General features: G+C 41.9%; 1 protein-coding gene across 1 annotated transcript in view; it reads left to right on the top strand.

The window, feature by feature from the left end:
• The first annotated feature begins 1,733 nt into the window (after positions 1-1,733).
• oprd1a (opioid receptor, delta 1a) overlaps positions 1,734-17,171 on the top strand; it is a 29,455-nt gene continuing 14,017 nt past the window's right edge. Inside the window, exon 1 of the mRNA XM_076301039.1 lies at positions 1,734-1,969. Coding sequence (XP_076157154.1) covers positions 1,734-1,969 — 236 coding nt within the window. The remainder of the gene's footprint in view (positions 1,970-17,171) is intronic.

The raw sequence follows: 17,171 nt of genomic DNA, 5'->3' as shown, positions 1-17,171 counted from the left end.
GTTACTTGATAAAAATGGCATCACAGCCTGTACTGAGACGCAGTAGATATGCTGTGCGCCCATCACGCTCTATAGGCCCAGGGTTCAGATTACCATAGGGCTCGGATGTGCTCGGCCCCCTGAGTTCTAGCCAGGCACTACTAGTTCCACTCAAAATCTTGGGGGGAGTTCAGCGCGCCTAGCCTAGAAATCTAGACGCACCCTAGCGGCAGCTAGTTTAGCAACTCTCCGTTGGCTTGTGAGCTCGAAAAATTTAACTTCTATCAGGCCAATCAAATCGTGTATAGAGTCGTTAGGCGGGTTTAACATAATGATTGATGGCAGAGTTGCAACGGTTTGGCTTGAATTCCCTGCTATTTGAAAACATATAAAATAGATGAAAATTTGCTGTTGGCGAATTATGTGACACGAGTTAAGCTTTTATTAAGTTGGCGAAAGTTTGAACTAGCCAACTAGGTCCGCTGGTGGGAAACGCATGGGACTCATAGCCTGTCCTATTGCGTGCAGAGGGAATTTGAAAGACAACCGATTATCCCGCCCCTCGGACTGAGCACTGCAAACGGTGAGTGCCCAGACCCTACCTTTTAATGTGGGTCTGGCTCGTCAGGCTACAGCACGCCTGCTTCACCAGATTATTTTTTTAGGCCTACATTCCATTGCAAAAGAAATAAAACAGCATAATGCATTTAATAAACCTCATTATCACAATCATTAGCTAGGCTACTAATAACACCCACTCCACCCCCTCCCCCCGTAACCCACCAGGAACGACGGGATAATTCGAACACTGACTAGGCCTGTCAAAGTAGCCTATACACATGGAGATCATGTTGAACAGTGATGTTCACCCTTATCATTCACCATACTGCCACGCTTATCATTCATCACACTATACCACAGTGTTACTTGCCATGGTTGGGGGGAACTAGAACGCAGGATTCTGCTCTTTTGCAAGTGTAATTTCACAATGCATTTGAAGTTGACTGTGCGTTCCTTTTGTATCTAATTTCCATTTATATTTTATGTTTTCCCTTACATAATATCCTTTGTTGTTACATCAAACACAGCTGTGGCCCAATGTTATTAGGTTGTATATTTCCAATAAATGTTCCCCGTTCACCGCCCCCTCGGCTCCTTTGCCTCCTATAGCTAGTGGAAGAGTGGTGTTCTCTTTTTGTGAGATAAATGCATTTAATCCTGTGAGAGCTAGTCAAGTACATGTATAACATAAATGTTGTTTTTTTCTTCTCTGTGTGAGCTTTCCATTCAAGTTATCACCCGTGGCTTCAAGCAACTGCTTGTTTTTTTTCGGAGCCAACAGCGCCGGTTTGACGTCGACAAGCTGTCGTTTTCCCCCCCCAACCTGGAAATCTGGACGCACGTATTACAGCAGCGCGCAGAGAGCTTTCTGTCCGTTCGACATCCCTCTCACATTCCCGAGTTATTCTTAGAGCTATATGCCTGGTTAGACCAGACGTTAGAATAGTAACCTCCTCCGAACTAGTCAGAAGTTTGCACGTATTTTTTCTCTTGCCTCTGCATTACACCTGTCCAACCTGAAGCGTTTTCTTTCTGTTTCAAGTTATACGGCCAACATGCTGTGCTGTGCAATTTAATTGCACGCTGAAATTATCCGTGCGTAAAGAAGGCGTCACTTGGAGAGGTTTGTTCATTGCTTGTAGCACCAGCTTTCAGCACCCAAACAAGAGGACAGCGACCATAGCGCTGTAGAAATGGAGCCTTCCACGGCACCCGATGCTGATCTCTCCGATCTCTACTCCGTGATCCCATACAATGTCACCTTCCCCGACGATGCCATGGGGTTCGTGCCCGCTGGAAACTATTCGGAGCCGAACCCAACCAGAAGTCCTGCGGGAATCATAATAGCCATCTCCATAACGGCTCTCTACTCCGTCATCTGTGTGGTGGGACTGCTCGGAAATATACTCGTTATGTATGGTGTAGTAAGGTAATTACTTATGGGGTTTTTTTTTTCAGTAAACTTGTCATTGGCGTTATTTTGCTTGGGCTTCTGTCTTTTCAATGGCAAACCGATAACAAAAGCATATTTAGGCAAACAATATAATTTTAACAGTAAAACTGAAAACTGACATCAACAGTTGATTGCCATCCGTGCACGCTTTTGCTGGGGTTGAAGTCTGTCTAGAAGCAAATATCTGGATCATATAAGTAGGCTAATGGATGGTAGTAGAGGGATACACTGCGTATTCTCTTTTGACATAAGTTTGGCTCAATTAGTGGCAATCGGACAAAATTCCATCACAGAAGAAGCAGAAATCGCATTATGCACTCCACAAGCAGAAAAAGAAAATGATTTATGGACCCACTGAGAATGGTTCTTGCACATTTATTTTTCTTGTTAAAGTTGAAGCTGATCGTCCGAACTCTGTCGGCAACCAGAAGAGTGAGAGATAGAGTGAGACAAATGGGGTTGTGGTAGTGGTGCTAGCTGGTGGTTATATTTCAGGTTTTTATTAAAAGTTATTCGATTTCGATATTCACTACACTACAATTTTGCCTTTCTTTGCTAATAACGTTAACAAGACAGCATGACATAGTCTAGTCTGTAGCAGGAATTCCAGAAATAGGCTATACTAAACTCAGCGCTCCGAGTCCTAGACAGGCAAGAAGACCGATTTTCCATATCATACGAATGAGACTAAGTTATTCCCGAATGAGCCTAAGTTATTCCTGATCTGCAGTTGCAGTTGTAGCATAAAATGGCTTTGCGCGTGCATGGCATTCTGGTGCACATCAGAGAAAGAGAGTGACTCCGAGACCCATCGGGGGAACGGAAGGGAGGGGATTAGCAGTGGGAGGGTTACCCAAAGAACCATCGCACTCCAAGTCCGATGTGACTCGAATGAACTGGACAGAGTCTGAGCTGCAAAATGAGAGCCTACTGTGAAGTAGAGATATAGAATATAACTAGTGATAGGAATAGAAATTACTTTGCATCTTGCATCATTGTAAAACCCACATGCTACCACCCCCCATAATTTTGCCTGCTGCAAATGTTGACGCTTGGGCCAAGCTGAAATTAATAAAAAAAGACATTCTCGCTAGCCTTTACTGGTTCCAGTGAAAAAGCATGATGTTGCCATGACAATAGGGATGGCTGACCACTGACAGCGTGGCGATGGTGATAGGTAGTTTATTAATCTGTATAAAACATGCTAATTGCGCCTTAATGGATTATGCCCTGTGTGTTCTCGATGGCTGAACCCAGGCGAAAATTACTTTCCTGCCACAGCTATTAACAGTTATCATTGGATGGCATAATATGATAATTTAGTCATTTGAGCAAGGGGATGTTTTAAAGGGAGCGCAGTTGGATATTATTATGACCGCCGCGCAGCGAAGCGGCGGTCATATAGGTTTAGTCAGATTTTTTTTTTTTCTTCTTTTTTTTTTTTTCTTTTTCGCATGTCCAAATTTCCGTCAATGATTCCCGGGACACTGAAAGACCGGGGTAGACGAAACTTGGTGGGCATGTAACCCCATATGGATAGCATGGAACCATCATTTTTCGTTTTGATCTGTAGCCCCCCTGCTGGACTGCACCCCCCAAAGGAGGGTAGGGCAGACACAGTTTTCTGGGAATATCTCGAGAACCGTAAGGTTTAGGAGGACCATTTTTTTTGTATGTTGATCTCAAGGGGCCATATCAACCCATTCCATAACCACTCATTTCATGTATAGCGCCACCTAGTTAAACACAAAAAAGTAAAAATGAGGTGTTGTAATCGCAGGTATCTGTGACCTAACATAGTCAAAACTGCACGAAATTGGAAGTGTAGGATCATTATGACACCCTCTGAATACACGCCAAGTTTCGTGGAATTCCGTTCATGGGGGGCCACACAATAAATTAATTTATGTTACTATACACCAACTGGCCTGTAGGTGGCCGGAGACAGTTTTCTGTGAATATCTCGAGAACCGTAGGGCCTAAGAGGTCCACCTTTTTGTTGTATGTTGGTCTTAAGGGGGCATGTCAACCCATCCCATTACCACTTATTTCATGTATAGCGCCACCTAGTTAAAAATTAAAAAGCAAAAAAATAGGTGTTTTCATCACAATATCTCTGGCTCGAAAATGCACGAAATTGTAAGTGTAGGATCATTATGACACCCTCCGAATGCATGCCAGGTTTTGTGAACTTTCGTTCATGGGGGGCCTTACAATAAAATAATTTATGTGTACATTTAGTGACCATACACCAACAAGGATTCCCGGGACACTGAAAGACCGGGGTACACGAAACTTGGTGGGCATGTAACCCCACATGGATAGCATGGAACCGTCGTTTTTCGTTTTGATCTGTAGCCCCCCCGCTGTACTGGACCCCCCGAAATTAGGGTAGGGCAGACACAGTTTTCTGTGAATATCTTGAGAACCGTAGGGCCTAGGATGACCAATTTTTTGCGTATGTTTGCCTCCAGGGGTCATGTTAACCCATTCCATGTGCACACATGTGCATAAACAGATACACACGCACACACATGCATTCACAGTAATCATACTCACACAGTAGACATATGTACGCATGCATGCACATGCACAAACACACATATGCAGGCAAACACACAAGCACGCACGCACACACACACACACACACACACACACACACACACACACCCACACACATAAACATAAACATGTACACGCATACATGCACACAATTCAAGAATTTCTCAGAATTATGAACAGGCAAGATGGGGGTGGGGTTGTATAAAATGAATTTTACATGTGAAATCTATGAACTAATCATGTTTTGGTACTTGTTGTCTAGCAGATACCAGTGAGAAATGAGTGTGGCTAATGCAATTTAGTGAGACAGTTAGAATCATATAGGCCTTTCAGCGTGATTTATTTTTATGGAAAAAATGTGCTGGACTGGGCGGCGGTCATATTTTGTACCGCTCTGCGGTACATCTAGTTGAAGCTATGACTAGGCACAATGAGGACTTAATGTTGAAGACATGCATTTATTATGGTAAATGAGGCTTTTATATGGATGGAAAACCAGCTGCAGAAATTGCTTCCATACAGAAAGCAATTTCTTCTCTAATTTCAAAAGGAATTAGGTGGGGACAGGCAAATGATTATGGAGTAGAATACTTGTATTGGTCACATGGCTCTCCCTATGTAAATATGTAAAATACAACCAAGCACAATGTCAAGCCCTCACACAAACACAGAACTATAAATTCCATCCATATAAAAGAGAACAGAATAAGACACTAAACACAATCCAACTAAAAGCACCACAGATCTAGTCACAAAGAGTCATTGTGAAAAACATCCAACTTGAATGAAGGTCAGTTTGCTTCCGAAGAGCTTGCATGTCTATTAAACAACGTCAACAAAGGGCAAAGATTCCCTAGATCCCCATGAAGAGCTATGCAGGTAGAGAAGCTGAGCCATGTACCTACCAGCCTGGCTAAATCCTGACGTGCTGACACCAGTATGCTAGCCTGGGAGGACCAGACCCAATCTGAAAGATTAAGGGTCTGGCTACAAGTAATGAAAATGGCCCAACTCGAGGGACGGCACCAAGAATGCATTTGGAAATATCACTGCACGCAATTGGATAACACTACGACCAATGTTTCCGGACATTGACGTCGCAGCGCTGTCGTCATCTGTTTAGCTCGCCTCTGGCCCACCTATATCAGATACACCGATGTCATTGGTGCAGCTCGGTTTCATGAGCATAGGTAATGAGCATCATTACTCGTCGCCAGAGTCACTCTCTTGCAAGAACTCTGGATTTCCAGGGTACCAGTATGCATGAATATAAACACTATTTTCAGCTCCATAGATGGAGTAGGTGCAGTACTTGTTGTGAACATAGCACTTGAATTGGTGTCTTGTGAGTGGTCTGCCACACGCACAGGCCAAACAAAGCATTCTCCAACAACTTCTTACACAGAGTCACAGAGCCAAAGCAAAATAAATGATTCTTTTTCACCTCTGCAGGCACTTTCAACTGACACCTGATTCAGTGAAAAGGTTCAAAAATAAAAACGCAAGAAGTAAATGTCATGAGAAATCATGCATATTTTGCTGTGGGTGAGATGAATGTCAGGTCCTTTTAGAGTCTTCTGGTTTGATGTGTGTGTGTGTGTGTGTGTGTGTGTGTGTGTGTGTGTGTGTGTGTATGTGTGTGTGTGTGTGTGTGTGTGTGTGTGTGTGTGTGTGTGTGTTTGCATCAGCATGTGTTTCTATTGCACCAGTGCAAGCTTGCGTGTGTGTGTATGTGTGTGGTTTTGTCAGCATGGATATGCATGAGTGCCAGGGTGTGTGTGTGTGTGTATGGTTTCGTCAGCATGGATATGCATGAGTGCCTCTGTGTGTGTGTGTGTGTATGTGTGTGTGTGTGTGTGTGTGTGTGTGTGTGTGTCTGACTCACCAAGGCACGCTGTGCCTCCCTCTGTGTTGTCCCGCCTTAATCAGCAGAGTGTGTGATTTCCACCAAGCCCAGAACTGCCCCCACCCCCCCACAAAACCTGCCCCCTCACCACTACAGCAGGGCCAGAGGCCAAGACAGACAAGACTGCTTCAGTTTTATTGTCCAAAAATCCCCTTCACTCCATGTTAAGTGTCCCTCACTGCTTGAGAGTTCTGAAGGGGATTTAGGTATCATTAGGGATTATTTTTTAATGAAGCATTAAGCGCCCTGTTTATTATATGAGAACATATTATTAGAAGTATCTGTGCTTCAGACTGGGGTTAGTGAGAAATACCTGGGAGCATGTCCATATATGACCTGTATATTAAACTCAATCCCTTAACACAGCGGTTCCCAAACTTTTTTTCCCGCATACCACGTACCACCACCTACATCCTGACTCGGCTCACGTACCCCCACTATCCGACACATAAAAACGTTATTGACGCACTCCAGGCATCATGTTTAATTAGCCGCCCTATATGATAACAAATAACCGAATCAAAATGTGCAACTGGTTGATGAACTCTCACACTAAAAAAACAGTGTGGAGAACAACATTATGAAACACAAAGAACAAAGAGAACATAGGCTTAAGATAAAAAAAAAAAACATTTTGGACACCTTTCCGACATTGCCCTTTTTATCTCGCATACCCCCTAGTGGAAGCTCGTGTACCACCGGTGGTACACGTACCACAGTTTGGGAATCCCTGCCTTAACATAATCAACAAAGGAACAGCACACACAACACTGATACTGCATGTAGAACATGTGTCACTCACTGCTTGAGGAACTGTTGAACAGCTGTAGCGGTAAGATACTGTTCCTACATTACTTGCCTCATGTGCATTATTGCCTTTATGACACAGCTTCCTACCAGTATTCAATACACAGTATGAAACTGATGTTCTACATTCATGTTTTTGGATGCCAAGGACAAACTGTGGTTGTTAGTCCCATTTCAACACATGTCACTCCATGGTTAGTTCCAGACATTTTGCTAGCAGGTCAGTTGAAATGATCTGAATTCCAAATGTATGTCAAATGTAATGACATAAAGCAAGACATAAACGTAGGAACTAATATAATATACTGTATGTATGAGGACGTTTAGTATAAAAGGGCACTAAAACATTACAGTTGTATCTGTATTATTTACACAATATCATGCATATTACAGCAAAACCATATATACTGAAGGATAGAATAATAAACCTATCACACTAGGTTGCCCAGACTATTTGCTTTGTAGAATTGTGTTCGGGGTCTAAGAACCCTGTGAATGTGAGAACAGCTCTCTGTCTCATTTCCTTGTGTGTACTCTGGGGATTCTATGTGCATGCAAGACTGCCATTTAGAGAGATTTGATAATCAAATATGGCCTCCAATGATTTCAGTACTAGTTTTCCTTTTTAGCCCGTTGGTCTCTCCAACTTGGATAATATGTCTATGTCTGGAAGAATTATTTATACTTTATATCAATAAGTATTGATATAAAGTATACGGCTGCCCCTGTCCACCTTAAAGGATCAACATTGAGGAACACAATCAGGATTGCTGTGACTGCTATGGTTATATGTTTGTGCACTTACAAGGCTTTTCTGTGGGATTTCAGGAGAGATTTTATCATATCAAAAAAAAACCTTGGTATGCGGAGTAGAAGAACCTCTCTGGGTGGAAGCTCTGCACGTCTGAAAGCTTGACTTTTTCACACAGAGGAATATGGTCTCTATACCTAATATCTGTCTAACACAATTTTGCATTGTTGTGTTGTTTTGTGTGTGTGTGTGTGTGTGTGTGTGTTTGTGAGAGGGCTTTTATTTTGTTTTGACCATCTAAATTAGCGACCTTCAGATGTTTGGACAGAATAGATGAAGGTCAAGGTGCCAATCATTTGAAGATTTTTGGTGGCGCAACAATTTTGGAGGATGAACTCTGTGCCACTGCCTACCAACCATTGTGCCAACCAATCCCGCTCTCCCCTATACCTCTCCACCAATTAGCAGCCAATGTGATCTCAGCTCTCAGCTCTCACCAGTTACCTCCACAGGATGGGTCCGCGCATACTAAACGGGCCGTGAATGAAGCATCCACGATGGACGATCAATCCCTGTCTGCAGGGTGTTGGTCTGGATCAGGTGCTGCTACGGTATTGACGGGCCTGCCTCCTGCCAGGGCAGAGGGTTTTGTTGAGGCTCCTCCAAGCGTCAGCGCTTTAGAAGAGAGCTGCCTCTCAGCTGTCTGCACGCAGTGGGCGGTTACAATTTTATGGAGCTCATCGTCATGAATGGCACTCTCGTTCAATATTCTCCTCTGGCTAATCGTTAGTTATGATAGTCCCTCCAGGAATTCGCGATGTTGCGATCGCAACAATTAACGCAAATTCAGCAAATCCTCGTGAATTCTGGGCGACCTCGCAATTTTGTCCAAACACCGCAACTTTTTCGCAAATTTGACCAATCATCATGGTTTCCCCGTGAAATTTCACCTACCACAACAGTCCCTCGTGCAGAATATTAAGTCAGATGCCACACTCACTTCTGCAGACACCAGAGACTGCCCTATGTTCACTCCTCTGCAGTTTTAATGACAATAAATAGAAGGCTAACGTTAACAGTTCTCAAGTTTTGAGCTCAGCTTGGAGTGAGATTTTTTTTTGGGGGGGGGGCACTCACTCACTAAAATGTTTGGCTTGTGTGCTAAATCGTATGCTCATTCAATGAGTGTAGAATTTAATAAAGTAAGTGCACTCTTTACGAAGATGAGTGCACCATGTACTAAAATAAGTGTGTAAAACTTGCAAATATAGCAAAAGGTGTGTACACATACGGATTATCAGCCAGTGGGCCCCTAGGCACAGATGTGAAAAGGGCCCCCCTGGCCACTTCAAAAGGTTGGTAACTCAGCTTAGTTAGGGTGGTCTGGGGGCATGCTCCCCCAGAAGACATTTTTAAAAAATAACCCTTTAAATATAGACTTCTGGTGAGTTCATTATGTTTTCTTAATGACCTTTAGTTTAGTTTATGAATAAAACAGCCATAGGCTGGTTTACTAAATGACAGACAGTTGAATTTGGTGCAGTTTTGAAATCTTAAACGTGTAACCCCACATAAGCGCACAAGCATAACGTGGTTGCAGGGAGGGGATGTCCCATTTTGGAATTTTACCCGGATACAACGAACACTATTTTTTGATTGGATGTCGGTGGCTATTTTGTTTTATTATTTGGCTTGTGAGTGGTGCGCTAGTTCTGAACCCTGCGAGAAATCCTCTGGTATCCTTGCGCCTCTAATCATTATGCAGATACCTTGACATCCCTAGTAATATTTCTGCGTGAGACAAACAAGGTGTGGCGTGTGAGTGTGTGAACTTGTTGAATTGCGTGTGTCTCGAGAACCCTGCGTTAATGATCTGCTTTACTTGCGCATTTCTCAACCTGGTGTTGCTAACCTACCTAGGCTATGAAAGTAAGTTAATTAAGGCCTACTTTTACTGACATTTGAGTAGACTACAGTATGCAACCCATTGGCAAACGTTTACACCTGGAGATGTCTTTTAGCTCGTGTCATGTTTGCTAGCTTGTGGGCTCAGTTGTGTAGTGCTACCAAAATCATAGAAACTAGATGTACCGCATAGCGGTACAAAATATGACCGCCGCTCAGTCCTGTACATCCATTCCGCGAAAATAAATCATATTAATGAATTTGTCTCCATCTTCTACTCCATCCCCCACTCTTGAAACTTTTGTGTATGCTTGTTTGGCACACAAAGTAGCCTACTGGCACTGCAAAGGTGAATAGATTTGTTTCTGGGCCAAAACATTTGTAGCATTGTTATAAAACCTTTAAAATCTCTAAACAATCACAAGTAGGGCAGTTCATCACAGTCCTTCCATTGCAACTAGACTGATGAAAGGTACACCTGTAGGCTACATTGTATTTGGGAAAAGCAGAAGGTAGCAGCATAATGTAATTTATTTATTATTAAACAAAACAATCCCTGTCAGTTCCATGCAGTTTTCAACAGCTATCAAGAAGAGAGGTCATGTCACGGATTTTTGTGAATGTTTCTTCTACATTCAAGTTTAGTCATCTAGTTCATATGATATTCAGCTTTATTGTCAATGCACAAATGAAATACCAGTAGTCTAAAACAAAATGCCGTTTTACCCAGTGGAGCAAATAACTGACATGTCCAAAAGGGCCTTCATGAAATGCGTTACACATTTTAACGGGCAAAGTTGAAGAGCTACTGTCCGTTATTGTTTGTGCAAATAATATGCTGATTCATGTTCCCTTGCATTTTGCAACTATGAGGTCCATGGTTAGTCTGGCCTTCGCCAGACCAAGCTCAATCTTTTGACGCAATCTTTTGATTTTCACCCAGCCTAGTCCATGCTAGGCGCCCGATAGAAATATTGTTTAATTTTGCGATTGAGATATCCACGCACTGGCGCCCCCCCTGCGACGTGTTCGCCCCCCGGTTTCAGAGCTATTGTAAATGCAAAAATGCATAGAGGGAGTTATGACAAAACCGTGACTGTTAACAAACTATAAGCTATATAAGGTAGGCACAAATTGTCACTAGGCTATGCTGGCGACCCAAATAAAATCTCCTTTGGAACCAATGGCTTACACCTTATAGTATCAAGCTGCCACCTCTTGGCGAAAAGTTATGCATATCAGTAGTAATACATTTCAAGTAGCTGTGTGAATCACCGAAAGGGCGAATGAAGTGGACACTTCTAAATGGAACCCAACCCACTGTACAGTAGCTCAAGGTCTGTGGCTAAAGCAGCCATAATGAAAGCGTTATCATTGTTTGGATACTTCACACACACGTGTTTTTTAATCGCATAGACTACAACTACCAAGCTGGAATCAAAGCACATCGACTCCCCTCTCACACCCTAAACACGCACTTCGAACAAACAAAAAGCGCCTCAGTCTCACGATATAGCCATAGGCAAAACTGTATCTGACCGGTGTAACGTTGGTACTAAATCATTCATCGCAAAGAATTATTTTTGTAGCACGTGCAACAAATATGTGTAGGTACAGCCCTGCCCTGAATACATCTCAACGTGCGCTCTAAAACATCTGGTTTAAATGGAGATGTAGATCATCACGGGTGCGTTAATAAATCTACATTGCGGCGAGTTGACACAAATTATTCACTTTAACGAATTTATGTAGTGTCAGTTACTTTACTTTGAGCCATGCTCTTCCTTAAAAATAGAGTATTGAAGTAGCCTATATGGGTGTTTGGGAATGAACGTTGACTGCTTTTTGAGACTTCGAGCAGAAATGTCCCAGCCCGGTGTTTAGGATGCATCATAGACAGGTTATCTTTCAGGCCTATACATTTTCCATTAAAAAAACATCACGTAGCGAACGTATTGTGGCTAACTCACTTAGCTCCTGTTAGTAGCCTAGGTTATGGTCATAAGCAAATGAGATGACAGTCGAAAGATACAATTAGTGCTGTTATCAATTTGCTTGGTAGCCTATAAACGCATTTATGGTTTCCTACAAATACATCAATAATCAAATTGGCCTCCATCACTCAACCATGCTAATGGTAACATTATTTTACCTACGTTCTGCTATTGATAGGATTAACGTAGCCTACCTGCAGTAAAAAACAAGCATGTCCGATAAACATTCTCAGATTTATTTCGGCTTCAAGAGGAATTACATGTCATGCAGAAATCATCCTACCCTTAGACGTTCTCTGCGGTAAACTACTGTAGGCCTACTGTCTTGTCCTTGTAGGAAGCATATTGTCTTTCTATACCACTTTAGATTAATTTCCAACAAAATTACGTCTCACTGCAACGATGCGCCATCTAGTGGACAAACGACTACGGGACGCCAATACTGGAAATGAAGCCAAATTATTATTATGACCGCCGCTAGCGAAGCTAGCGAAGCGGTCATATAGGGATTGTCAAAGTTTTTTTTTTTTTTTTTTTTTTTTTTTTCCGTCATCTACTTCCTGAAATTTTGGTCAACGATACCCGGGGCACCGAAACACCGGGGCACATGAAATTTGGTGGGTATGTAGCCCCACTAGACTTTTACGGAAAAATTTCGTTTGGTCCCCGGGGGCCACTCCCCCTCCGCGCTGGGCCCCCCGAAACCCAAAAAATGCAGTTTTTCCTAAATAACTACCTGAACCGTGGCACCGAGGATGAAGAAATTTTTATGGTATGTTGGTCTCAAGGGCCCACATCAACTTAGCCCATAATCACTCATTTGTGATTTGCACCCCCCCGGTAAAAAATGAAAATGCAATATCATTCTGCTTTAATCGCCCCTCTCTTCAGTAAAGACGTTCAGAACTGCACCAAAGTGTATGTGTATGATTAACCTGACATTCTCTGGGGGTATGCCAAGTTTCGTAGAATTTCATCCATGGGGGGGTCTAAAAAATTAAGTTATGTGTACATTTAGTGACTCTACACTCATTGGCCTGTAGATGGTGGTGCACACATATACACATGCACACACACACACAGGCACCCACATACTATCGGTATTAGAACGGCTGATACATAATTACAAATTCAGTAGGATTAAAAGAAAGCCAAAATAAATATTCATCATCATCATGGCTGCATTTCCAGTATTGGCGATAAGTAGTCGTTTGTCCACTAGATGGCGCATCGTTGCAGTGAGACGTAATTTTGTTGGAAGTTAATCTAAAGTGGGTTAGAAAGACACTATGCTTCCTACAAGGACAAGACTGTAGGCTACAGTAGTTTACCGCAGAGAACGTCTAAGGGTAGGATGATTTCTGCATGAAATGTAATTCCCATTTCCTCTTGAAGCCGAAATAAATCTGAGAATGTTTATCGGACATGCTTGTTTTTTACTGCAGGTAGGCTACGTTAATCCTATCAATAGCAGAACGTAGGTAAAATAATTTTACCGTTAGCATGGTTGAGTGATGGAGGCCAATTTGATTATTGATGTATTTGTAGAAAACCATAAATGCGTTTATAGGCTACCAAGCAAATCGATAACAGCACTAATTGTATCTTTCGACTGTCATCTCATTTGCTTATGACCATAACCTAGGCTACTAACAGGAGCTAAGTGAGTTAGCCACAACACGTTCGCTACGTGATGGTTTTTTAATGGAAAATATATAGGCCTAGGCTACCTGAAAGATAACCTGTCTATGATCCCGTGATGATCTACATCTCCATTTAAACCAGATGTTTTAGAGCGCACGTTGAGATGTATTCAGGGCAGGGCTGTACCTACACATATTTGTTGCACGTGCTACAAAAATCATTCTTTGCGATGGATGATTTTATACCAACGTTACACCGGTCAGATACAGTTTTGCCTATGGCTATTCCGTGAGACTGAGGCGCTTTTTGTTTGTTCGAAGTGCGTGTTTAGGGTGTGAGAGGGGAGTCGATGTGCTTTGATTCCAGCTTGGTAGTTGTAGTCTATGCGATTAAAAAACACGTGTGTGTGAAGTATCCAAACAATGATAACGCTTTCATTATGGCTGCTTTAGCCACAGACCTTGAGTTACTGTACAGTGGGTTGGGTTCCATTTAGAAGTGTCCACTTCATTCGCCCTTTCCGTGATTCACAGCTACGTGAAATGTATTACTACTGATATGCAAAACTATTAACTTTTCGCCAAGAGGTGGCAGCTTGATACTGTAAGGTGTAAGCCATTGGTTCCAACGGAGATTTTATTTGGGTCGCCAGCATAGCCTGGTGACACTTTGTGTTGTGTAATAGGCCTAGCATAGGGCCTACCTTATATAGCTTATAGTTTGTTAACAGTCACGGTTTTGTCATGCAATGTCTATGCATTTTTGCATTTAGAATAGCTCTAAAACCGGGGGGCGAACACGTCGCAGGGGGGGCGCCAGTGCGTGGATATCTCAATCGCAAAATTAAACAATATTTCTATCGGGCGCCTACCATGGACTAGGCTGGGTGAAAATCAAAAGATTGCGTCAAAAGATTGAGCTTAACCATGGACCTCATGGTTGCAAAATGCAAGGGAACATGAATCAGCATATTATTTGCACAAACAATAACGGAGAGTAGCTCTTCAACTTTGCCCGTTAAAATGTGTATTAACAGTCTCGCAACGCATTTCATGAAGGCCCTTTTGGACATGTCAGTTATTTGCACCACTGGGTAAAACGGCATTTTGTTTTAGACTACTGGTATTTAATTTGTGCATTGACAATAAAGCTGAATATAATTTGAACTAGATGACTAAACCTATGCATATGTAGAAGAAGAAACATTCACAAAAATCCATGACATGACCTCTCTTCTTGATAGCTGTTGAAAACTGCATGGAACTGACAGGGATTGTTTTAGTTTAATAATAAATAAATAAATACATTATGCTGCTACCTTCTGCTTTTCCCAAATACAATGTAGCCTACAGGTGTACCTTTCATCAGTCCAGTTGCAATGGATGGACTATGATGAACTGCCCTACTTGTGATTGTTTAGAGATTTTAAAGGTTTTATAACAATGTTACAGATTTTTTGGCCCAGAAACAAATCTATTCACCTTTGCAGCGCCAGTAGGCTACTTTGTGTGCGGAATGTGTGCAAACACACATTCCAAACAAGCATACACAAAAGTTTCAAGAGTGGGGGATGGAGTAGAAGATGGAGACAAATTCATTAATATGATTTATTTTCGCGGAATGGATGTGCAGGACTGAGCGGCGGTCATATTTTGTACCGCTACGCGGTACATCTAGTTTCCTTTAATCCTACTGAATTTGTAATTATGTATCGGCCGTTCTAATTGCCGATACTGATGGTATACATGCCTGTGTGTGTGTGTATGTGTGTATATGTGTGCACCACCATCTACAGGCCAATGAGTGTACAGTACAGTCACTAAATGTACACATAACTTCATTTTTTAGACCCCCCCATGGATGAAATTCTACGAAACTTGGCATACCCCCAGAGAATGTCAGGTTAATCATACACATAAAATTTGGTGCAGTTCTGAACTTCTTAACTGAAGAGAGGGGCGATTAAAGCAGAATTATATTGCATTTTCATTTTTTACCGGGGGGGTGCAAATCACAAATGAGTGATTATGGGCTAGGTTGATGTGGGCCCTTGAGACCAACATACCATAAAAATGTCTTCATCCTCGGTGCCACGGTTCAGGTAGTTATTTAGGAAAAACTGCATTTTTTGGGTTTCGGGGGGCCCCGCGCGGAGGGGGAGTGGCCCCCGGGGACCAAACGAAATTTTTCCGTAAAAGTCTAGTGGGGCTACATACCCACCAAATTTCATGTGCCCCGGTGTTTCGGTGCCCCGGGTATCGTTGACCAAAATTTCAGGAAGTAGATGACGGGAAAAAAAAAAAAAAAAAAAAAACTTTGACAATCCCTATATGACCGCTTTGCTAGCTTCGCTAGCGGCGGTCATAATGAATAACATTGCAAGACATTTACCTCTTCTGTGATCCAAGAATGCTTTCATTCGAGTTATTTTTTAACATTTATTTTAACTAATGACATAGAAACATCCCGAATTCCATCCACATATCGTAATGCACTATGCAAAAAGTTATTTCCACTCCTAGCCAAACACAGTGAGATGCAAGCCTTCCAATCCACTTAGAAATGTAATTACGCTACTCTCACGTCCTTAAAGTGGCAGGCAGTCAATTAGACGTACACACCACCAATGTAATAACATTAAAGAAAAGTGTAGTCTAATAGTTTAAATCAATATAAAACTACTAGATACTTAGTTGGCTATTAGTAATTATGCAAGTCACAGAATATGAATTATTACAAATATATCAACTTAATATGAATTACAACATATATGAATGTAGGCCTATTGAAACATGACATGATGCCATCTTTTTAGGGGGCTGTGTTTTTTGGACAGTTCTACGAAAGGTTATACTGCTTTGTAAATTACTCCAGTCAAAGTATTTACACAAATAAAGTAGGCCTACCTTGATTTTCTGTAACCCTTACTATTTACCTTTACTTACCCCTTTTAATAAGCATCAAGATAATCAGTGTGATTTTCGTCTTACTAACCTTAATTGCCCTCAATTAAAAAAATAATAAAACAACTATTTTTGCAATTTTCACTTCCTCCCGCAATTTCTTCGCAACAAACAGCTAAAAACACCGCAACTTCCATCGCAATTTTATAGAAAAGTTGTCGCGAAATCAGGCATTTTAGATCGCAACAATCTCAAAAATCCTCGCGAAATCCTGGAGGGACTGGTTATAGTAGTAGGCTATTTCTAGATGAAGAAGACAGTGCTATAAGGGGTAACATCAAAACAATAACAATGTCCCATTTTTGGGTTTTGTATATCACAGCAGCCATACAACATTGACCTAATTCATTTCAATTCAGATTTGTAACTGAAACAAATAGTTTACGAAAAATATATTTATTTTCTTTGCTTTGTTATTTCTTTCTCTGCTCTCGCCTTTCGTGGTCCCATTGACCCCCACAGCGAAGCCTTCAGCATCCTACTGTTTTGTCATATTGCATTTGTCACCCTCCTGTTTTGTCGTTAAGAGTCATTCATCACAGCTCAGCTTGCAGCCCTTTTGGCACAAAGTAAGAAAACACACACATCAAAACACAAGAAAGCACATATATGTACACTCACACAGGACTGTCTACTTTAACACAAG

The sequence above is a fragment of the Alosa pseudoharengus genome, unplaced genomic scaffold (genome assembly GCF_046254945.1).
Source record: "Alosa pseudoharengus isolate Yale_2024_CS ecotype anadromous, Long Island Sound unplaced genomic scaffold, YU_APseudo_1.1 YU_APseudo_1.1_scf_23, whole genome shotgun sequence".
NCBI lineage: Eukaryota > Metazoa > Chordata > Actinopteri > Clupeiformes > Clupeidae > Alosa > Alosa pseudoharengus.
The sequence above is the reverse complement of the archived record's forward strand: the minus strand, read 5'-3'. Positions and strand labels throughout refer to the sequence as shown.